The sequence below is a fragment of the Coregonus clupeaformis genome, chromosome 15 (genome assembly GCF_020615455.1).
Source record: "Coregonus clupeaformis isolate EN_2021a chromosome 15, ASM2061545v1, whole genome shotgun sequence".
NCBI lineage: Eukaryota > Metazoa > Chordata > Actinopteri > Salmoniformes > Salmonidae > Coregonus > Coregonus clupeaformis.
This window is the reverse complement of record NC_059206.1, coordinates 18,889,031-18,898,223: the sequence shown is the minus strand read 5'-3', so window position 1 is coordinate 18,898,223 and position 9,193 is coordinate 18,889,031. Positions and strand designations below refer to the sequence as shown.

General features: G+C 37.1%; 1 protein-coding gene across 4 annotated transcripts; it reads left to right on the top strand.

The window, feature by feature from the left end:
• Nucleotides 1-815: 815 nt before the first annotated feature.
• LOC121580155 (insulin gene enhancer protein ISL-3) lies at nucleotides 816-5,881 on the top strand. Of its 4 annotated transcripts, none has more exons than XM_041895235.1 (6): nucleotides 816-992; nucleotides 1,475-1,664; nucleotides 2,215-2,477; nucleotides 3,670-3,950; nucleotides 4,633-4,800; nucleotides 5,130-5,881. In XM_041895235.1, the coding sequence occupies exons 1-6, from the start codon at nucleotides 935-937 to the stop codon at nucleotides 5,244-5,246; spliced, it is 1,077 nt and encodes a 358-aa protein (XP_041751169.1). In that variant the 5' UTR covers nucleotides 816-934; the 3' UTR covers nucleotides 5,247-5,881. The 4 variants fall into 4 exon arrangements, with proteins under 4 accessions (XP_041751169.1, XP_041751155.1, XP_041751162.1 ...); XM_041895221.1 differs by having other exon boundaries at nucleotides 3,670-3,962; XM_041895228.1 differs by having other exon boundaries at nucleotides 3,667-3,950.
• The last annotated feature ends 3,312 nt before the right edge of the window (nucleotides 5,882-9,193 follow it).

Genomic DNA, 9,193 nt, shown 5'->3' with positions numbered 1-9,193 from the left:
TGCGTTCCATTCCATCCATAGACATATATTTATTCCATGACATAAACATTTATATTTAATTGGAAAAATACAGGCTGATGTAAAATATGGCAATAAATATGGTCATAAATAAACCTTTGAATTATCCGAAATTATTTAATAGGAGCCCTATAATCCAAAATTGCGAGACAATGAAAGGAACCTACCTACATTTTATTAATTTGATATATGAAATAGAACAAATTCAATACAGACACTTTGTGGATTAATTTGATTTTATTTATAACTAAAAAGCAGGTTCCAGTCTAGAGTGGCCCACTGCGCTGGTCTCCTGTCCTGGCATGAAGCAGTACAATTGTACTTCTAATGTTCCTCCAGTAGGTGTCCTTGTTGTTCTCGTATAGATGGATGGACTGATTCACATGGTGTCTGGTGTCATGACGGGTTTTCTGTGTGCATTCTCCTCTGTCTCATGAAAAACATGCAATTTACTGCTTACTCCTGCTAATTGCAATTCCAATGTAGGCCAAACAAAAGTGTACAGATTTAAAATAACTAGCATTAATTTTCAGGAAATAATGCATCAACCAAAAAAGTTCACAATAAACAAGCCCAAAAATTACCTTAGAAATATAACTATTGCATTCTAACAAATAACCAACTAATGTTTCAAAATAAATATAGATTTTTAATTCCTAAATTCTTTAAAATCTCTAGAGAGACTTGATATGACAGTGGGAATAGGTTATGTGGGAAGAATGGATGTCCAGTTTTACGCGTGACGTCAGAGAGCGTGTGGGACACTGCAGCGCCTCTTCCCTGGGCTGTCCCACAGTCCGAACTGAAATTATCAGACAGCCAGGCACAGGCCACTCACCTCCCTCCCTCCTTCCTCCTCTTCTTCTCCTTCTTACTTATTTTCTGCATCTTATCGCAATCCCGTCATCCTTCCTGTATGGTGGATATTATTTTCAACTCTTCTTTCTTGGGTGATATGGGGGATCATTCCAAAAGTAAGTGGCATTTTTTTTGCTCGTATTTTCATCCGCCTTTCACAGTATTGTAGATTAGCCTACAAATCGTAGCCTCATATTCTGTTATCGCATTCAAATACCATCGTATTTCATATATTTATGTGCATAAAGCTAATATAATATATTCGAATTGGCGTTGTTTGGTTATGCATAATGCTGACTTTTTCTTGTTTATAGTTCATTTTATGTTAGATTTCTTTCAAAACGATTGTGCATAATTTCAGAACAGGTCTTAGTCATTGGAATGTATTACAGTGAGAAACTGGCAGTATTTCGCTCTGTATAAGACTAAAAGTTGTCCACCCTGCAAGAGTGAATTCTGAAGCGCATTCGCTGACAGGTTTGCACAAATTAAGACGAAGAAATGACATGTAGGCCAGTGGCTCTCAAAAAAGTGTGATTTAAGTGTCAAGAACTGTGGACATGGGAAAGAATGGTTACAATGGCTGTGCTCTCTGCAGAGAAGTCCGGATTCGCCATGTGTGTAGGCTGTGGAAGTCAGATACATGACCAGTACATACTGAGAGTTTCCCCGGACCTGGAGTGGCATGCAGCCTGCCTGAAGTGTGCAGAGTGCAGCCAGTACCTGGATGAGACATGCACTTGCTTCGTCCGGGATGGAAAAACCTATTGCAAAAGAGATTATGTAAGGTAGGGATTGAAATTCTTTGGAAATATTTTCTCAGTGATTGAACGTATTTTAACGTTGGTGTGAATGAGGAGGTAGCCTAAAAAACGAATATATAGTAAATCCATATACATGCAAGACTTGTACCTAAATCACAGAGGCTTATTAGGCCTACACAGTTTATGATATTATGAAGGAACATATGTATTTTGAAGGGCCTATCTGAGTAACATTGTCCTGAAAATACAAATGTCCTTGTTTTGGAACGTTTATTTAATGTTTGCTCAGTCTGCATAATTCCATGCAAAATGTAGTTGTAGTTCAACGCATAAAAGGCAATTTGACCTCAAAGTAAGCAGCTTTTCTACAATTAAAATAATTCGTTCAAATTAACTTTTATACTTTGAACAGTGCACAGTAATAGCATATGTATCTTAGCCTTGTTTCTGACGTTCGAAGTATACCTAGTAATGTAAAACTTGGAACAAAAACTGCAGTAACAACAAATCAAATGGCTCTGTTAGAAGTTGTTGTTTAATTCCATATATTGTTTGTTTAATTTATTCCTTGCAGGTTATTCGGAATAAAATGTGCAAAATGCAACCTGGGATTCAGCAGCAGTGATTTGGTGATGCGAGCCCGGGACAACGTGTACCACATCGAGTGTTTCAGATGTTCGGTGTGCAGCAGGCAGCTCCTGCCGGGGGATGAGTTCTCTCTCCGGGACGAGGAGCTGCTGTGCCGGGCGGACCACAGCTTACTAATGGAGCGGAGCTCCGCCGGAAGCCCCATCAGCCCCGGACATATCCACTCCAACAGATCACTACACTTAGCAGGTCAGTTGCACATCCAAAACAACACCACCACTGACTTCTGTAATAATAATAATAATAATAATAATAATAACAACAACAACAACAACAACAACAACATCAACAACAACAATAATACTAATATGGAGGCAATCATCTTAATCAGAATGATCATATTCATTGTTATATTAATGTTCATAATAATAGCCTGATAATAATAATCCCTAAATATATTTCCTAGAATTATCAATAGGCCTAATTTTATGATCATAACGATCTCCAGAAAAAAAATCAGATGCAAATGTCGAGTCATTAAGATGTTAATAACTAGGCTATATTAGGCAATTGGCGACCAATATTAGACTGACCTTCAAACTTTTCCATGAAAAATCACCGAGATATGATTTTCTTTTTATTCCAAGCATTTAAAATGGATAGATTTTGAATATAAGTGAGTTTGGATATTTTAAAGGATTTTTATAGCTTAATTTACATGACTATTTAATAGTGTTGACACAATAATACAAATACAGTAGGCTATAATAACTTCAAAGGTTAATCCCTACTCCTTGACGTTAGGCCTATCCGGACCATCTGGATAACAATAAATACGATTTTACAGATAATCTCTTAATGGGCCAATTAAAGAATTGTAGTAGATAGAAATGTTAACAAGTGGCCTACACACAGTTGTTGTTGCCTAATTGACTGTCTTTTTAATTTAACTAAAGCATGACATAAACAAGGAGTGTGTCATAGTGCGTGGATGGGAATCTGTAGCCTGTTGAACTATAATGCAATAAAGCTTACATGCTTTTAGAATTACATTGTCATTGGGGCCTAGCCATAATTGTTGCTCAATATGGGCGAAGTATTTTTAGGGGGGAATACCAAGATCAAATGGAGTATGTGTGGAGAGATTGTTATCGTTTTTAAATATATATATATTATACCGAATGGCAAGAGTTGAATAGGTTATATTTTAGATGAATAAGAGTTATTAACTGTCTATATAGCCTATGGCATGAACATGCTCCAGGAAAAAACGCATGTACATAGCCTAGAATAATAATAATAATAATAATAATAATAATAATAATAATAATAATAATAATAATAATAATACAATAACAATAACAATAACAATAACAATATTAAAGTCAAACTTTCGTTAAATTCCTTTTTTATTAAATATAATTCCGCCTCTCTTCAGCAGAGCCGGTGACAGTACGGGCACCGCACCGAAACCACGTCCACAAGCAGTCAGAGAAGACAACACGAGTGCGAACGGTTTTGAACGAGAAGCAGCTCCACACGTTACGGACCTGCTACAACGCCAATCCGCGGCCAGATGCGCTAATGAAGGAACAACTGGTGGAAATGACCGGCCTCAGCCCAAGGGTTATTCGAGTTTGGTTCCAGAATAAAAGATGCAAAGACAAAAAGAGATCTATTCTCATGAAGCAACTTCAGCAGCAGCAACACAGTGATAAGACTGTAAGCATCTTCGTAAGTTAATCTCGGAAACATTTTTTATACTTCTACTAGCCTACTACTTTTTCTTTATGTTTGGTTCATCGTTGAATCCTTATATTTTTGCGATAGTTGAGGTATGTCAGCACAGGCTGGTCGGTCTCATAGACTAGACATAACATAATTAACGAAAATCCGGGTTATACACTAATTGTAATTAGTAACATATCATACGAATTGTAATTAGTAACATTTCATTCGAAATGGATGATGGACATCCACAAATTAATACCATACCAAACGTACATATCATACAAATATGAGTCTCCCGGATTTTCGTTTACTATGTTACGTCTACCCCTGAGTCCAGGTTGGTCAGCAAAGAAACCAAATGGTTTCCTCTTAAAGGCAAAGCATGATCATGCCGTCTCTAGAATTAGTTTCTCTGGAATGATTTGACCAGTGCCACACTTGAATAACCCTTGGTCCGAGGCCGGTCATTTCCACTAGCTGTTCTTTCATTATTGTTTTTCTGTATTCAACCTGCCAATAAATAATGAATCAAGAATTCAATTGTGCATGACCTGTATTGGAAAGCAAAGACTACAGAACAAAATCCTGACATTCTGATCTGTGAATGTGATGGTTTTCTTCCTCTACCAAAGCGTAGATTTAATTTGGATTTCCTATTCTAATCTCGTATTAGAGTCTACAGGGGCTCACAGGTACGCCTCTGGTTGCCAGAAGCCCTATCAGGCACGACAACACGGTGCAGGGTAACTCGGTGGAGGTGCAGACATACCAGCCGCCCTGGAAGGCCCTCAGCGAGTTCGCCCTGCAGAGTGATCTGGACCAGCCGGCCTTTCAACAACTGGTAAGATAGAGGAGACACACTGGGGTAGTCTATACTTACATGCTAATGTGGGTGCACATGTGGGTACGCGTAATTACGCACGAACACACATTCAAACGCTCTCCCTCTCTCTCATACACACACGAACGCACGCGGACACACGCACACATTAATTTAGATGACGACAATTTCTGAGTTTTTTTTGCCATCATTTTAATGTAATCAATTGAAATTGTATACGTAATTACATTCAATGGTAATTTTCAACGTCAGAAGTGGCAACATTTGTAGCCTAAACTGAAAGCAAGAACTCAGATTTATTTTGACATCACTGTCTTTGCACGTTACAGGTGTCTTTTTCGGAATCGGGTTCATTGGGAAACTCCTCGGGCAGCGACGTGACTTCTCTGTCATCGCACTTACCCGACACCCCGAACAGCATGGTACCCAGTCCCGTGGAGACGTGAGACCGGGCCACCAGCCTCGGTCCCAGGCCTAGCATGTTCCCGCCCGGTCCCTGGTCCCCTGCATGTGACCAGCTCATCACAGCGTCCTAAAGACGGAGGAGGAGTTTCGGACATGGAGGAGAAAGTTACATATTCTCAATTTTGAACAATTACCTAACGGCACTATAAAGCAACGCGAACGAAAGCCCTTCTTTTCAAGACTCAGTTCAGCATTTTTGAGGATATCAGTGACCAAACAAAAACAGAACTTCGTTGCATGAACCGAAAGAAGATAGAAGATTCTCGTGATGGATTTACAAAACAGCCTCCCTCCATATTGCGTTGGAGCCATTTGATGTCGAACCAGATGGACATTCTGCAATTCATTGTGAACATATCGTTTCTTGGTTTCTTTATGTGATTTTTGATACATGTATTTCGTTATCAAGTCCATAGACTCGTGTGTTTGTCTTAAAAAGGAGCATGATTTCCGAAGATTATATAAAACAGATTCTTGTTGTTAAATATTTTATCTTAATAGGAAGAGGGCAGGTTGTTTGATCCTCTCGAACAAAAGTAAGTTATTGTTATTTATTGTCAGGACAACGATCCATAAAGGAATTAATAACTGATCAAAAATAAAACTGTTAAATCTTTATAATGTCTAAGGTACAGTCTTTGCATAAACTCTTGTAGAATTTCCCAAGATAGGCTTACGCCCACCGTTCCCTCACTCAGCCTGTGACATGCAGTTAATCAAATTGACCAGTGGTTATTTGAGCTATAGACATCAAAACCTTCCACCAAAAGTACTCCAAAAACGAGTATGCTTCATGCAAATCTTATAGGCCCCCAGTTCCCCGAGCTTCTAAACCACAGAGGTGTAGGCCTATTTGCAACAAATTAAATACCTACAGTATATATTTCTGAATTTATAAAAATAATAATTGTGCTAATAAGGTGAATAAGTTTACAATCCGTTTCAGTTCCCTATTTATCCCTGCATTAGGTTTTAAACCACGGCGAAAAGTAGGCCTATTAAAATTGTGATACAAAATGATGGATTATAACGTCAATGATCGAATACTGAGGGTCCATTGATGAAGACATTTGCATATGAATGTTGAATGTTATGACTATTATCAGGTTAATCTGAAAGGACAGTTGATTTGGGGAAAATGCTTATTATCATGTTATTATGTTGTTTTTATTACGCAGGCTATTTAACCATTTTAACTAAAAAAAAAACATTTTAGCTTAAAACTTGCATGTAGAATGTACAATAAAAAATAAAATAAAGTAAAGAAGACACCCTCAATTTGAGGGTCAGCGCAGCCTACATAATACTTAACATAATCGTTTTTCTAAGGCTGGGAGATCGGAAGTAAGGTGGTCATTTACTGGTCATTTACTTTCTTGGGGCGAATTTTTGTGATCAATTCAGTTTCACTAGTTAAGTCACAAGTCTAGACAGCCAACAAGGATCGGCGGCCTCTTATCTGCGCCTGGCATCACCTGCAAACGATACATTGAATGAAGCCACAACAAACCCACTTCTCTCTTTGGAAAGAGCTAGTTTAGGGGAGAGACCAGCTCGTAAACCCACCCTAATCTGGCCGCAGTTTATTTTCATTTCACTCAGTCAATTGCGTTATTACACACGGGTCAGACGTCTTAGTACAGACCAAGTACCTATGTGTGTTTTTAACCGGGCTATGTAAAGAGTAGGCTACCTGGACACAATTAGCCAGCACTCATCAAATCATTTGAGCTAATAGACAAAAAAAATAAAAAAATAAAAATAAACAGTAGACTAAGACGAAATGTATAGCCTATTGATAATTTTCCCATTTGTTGCCTAATAGTTGGCTATGAATTCCGGTTAAAAGTGGGTCTAACTTATTGTTTTAATGTCTGACCATAATTTCACAGGATCTAAATAGACTCATAAATGGAACTTTATATCTTATAGATTTAATTACATTTTTATTAAACATAATTATCATAGTTCGACTCAACGATTGGCTAGGCCTATGATTTATTGATTGATTGATTTCATTATAGTGTCATGCATCTTCATGATGCCCAGCCCACATGGGCTAATAAGACACTGTAATAAAATGATCATACTTATACATGGACACACGTACAGACATATATACGTACATACATAAATATACATTTGCATTCCTACTGAAATGAAAACAATTGAAAACACAAAACAAAAACCTATATCTAAATCGGAAGTTTGAATGACAATGGGTAGATAATAGATGTGTAATTGAGCTGTTTTAGAGACGTTGCAGAAAACAATGCTGCCTGTTAGAGATAACCGGAGATAACCAGAAGATAACTGTCAGAGGAATAACAATATTGGCGCATCTAGCCTGGAGAGGATGGTTTCAAGAGACAAATGCCCTAGATACAAAGTTATTATACTGTAGATTCATAACATTTACTAAGTTATTATACTGTAGATTCATAACATAAATTTACATTACATTTTAGTCATTTAGCAGACGCTCTTATCCAGAGCGACTTACAGTTAGTGAATACATTACATTTTTTTATACTGGCCCCCCGAGGGAATCGAACCCACACTGAGCTACATCCCTGCCGGCCATTCCCTCCCCTACCCTGGACGACGCTGGGCCAATTGTGCGCCGCCCCATGGGTCTCCCGGTCGCGGCCGGCTACGACAGAGCCTGGATTCGAACCAGGATATCTAGTGGCACAGCTAGCACTGCGATGCAGTGCCTTAGACCACTGCGCCACTCGGGAGACATTTTAACATTTACTAAGTTATTATACTGTAGATTCATAACATTTACTAAGTTATTATACTGTAGATTCATAACATTTACTAAGTTATTATACTGTAGATTCGTAACATTTACTAAGTTATTATACTGTAGATTCATAACATTTACTAAGTTATTATACTGTAGATTCATAACATTTACTAAGTTATTATACTGTAGATTCATAACATTTACTAAGTTATTATACTGTAGATTCGTAACATTTACTAAGTTATTATACTGTAGATTCATAACATTTACTAAGTTATTATACTGTAGATTCATAACATTTACTAAGTTATTATACTGTAGATTCATAACATTTACTAAGTTATTATACTGTAGATTCATAACATTTACTAAGTTATTATACTGTAGATTCATAACATTTACTAAGTTTTTCTTTATTCTTCACTTCAAGGTAAAACACATTTCAACCCTATAAATTCAAAATGCCTGGAATATTTTATTTCGATTCTGAATTAAGAGTAGGCAAAATAGTGTTGGAAACGGATAGGCCTATGGTGATTTTGTTGGAAATGGTAGGCTATTTCAAACATAATCAAAAAATCAAAGCGAGCTCACAGGTCAAATTAACATGTGAATTTAGTCAATCTGACCTATTTCATTGCAGGAATTTCAGAGTAGGCTGTAGCAAAAATAGTGCATTATATCCTGTCGGATTGGTTGAATTTCAGATGGATTTTAACCAATACTTCTCATATCTATTGATATCTTACCACATAAAAATATAAAAATACTTCATAATGTGTAATCATTTTTGATTAGACTTTTTAAAAAATGCCATTCGAAAGCCATCACATAACATCAACCTGAATTCGCTTTCATTGATGCTTTGCACAGGGCAGCCTAGAGAACACCATTGCATATTTTATTACGTTTTCACTTGAGCTTGTTGATAACCGCGCCAGTTAAGGCCTGTATGATTTAATCACTATTTGCAACACTAATTGCAAAATAAAATTTAAAATCATGACTTATGAAATTCCATGAAAACGACTGGCCAGTGAAAACAGAACATTCAAGAAAAGTCATGCATGTAAAGTTCATGCCAAAAGTTTGCAACGTTCGAAAAACTTAAAACTCAACAACATATATGTATTATCTGTTGTTGATCTTTTATCAGCTTTTCAATGGGTGTGTCTA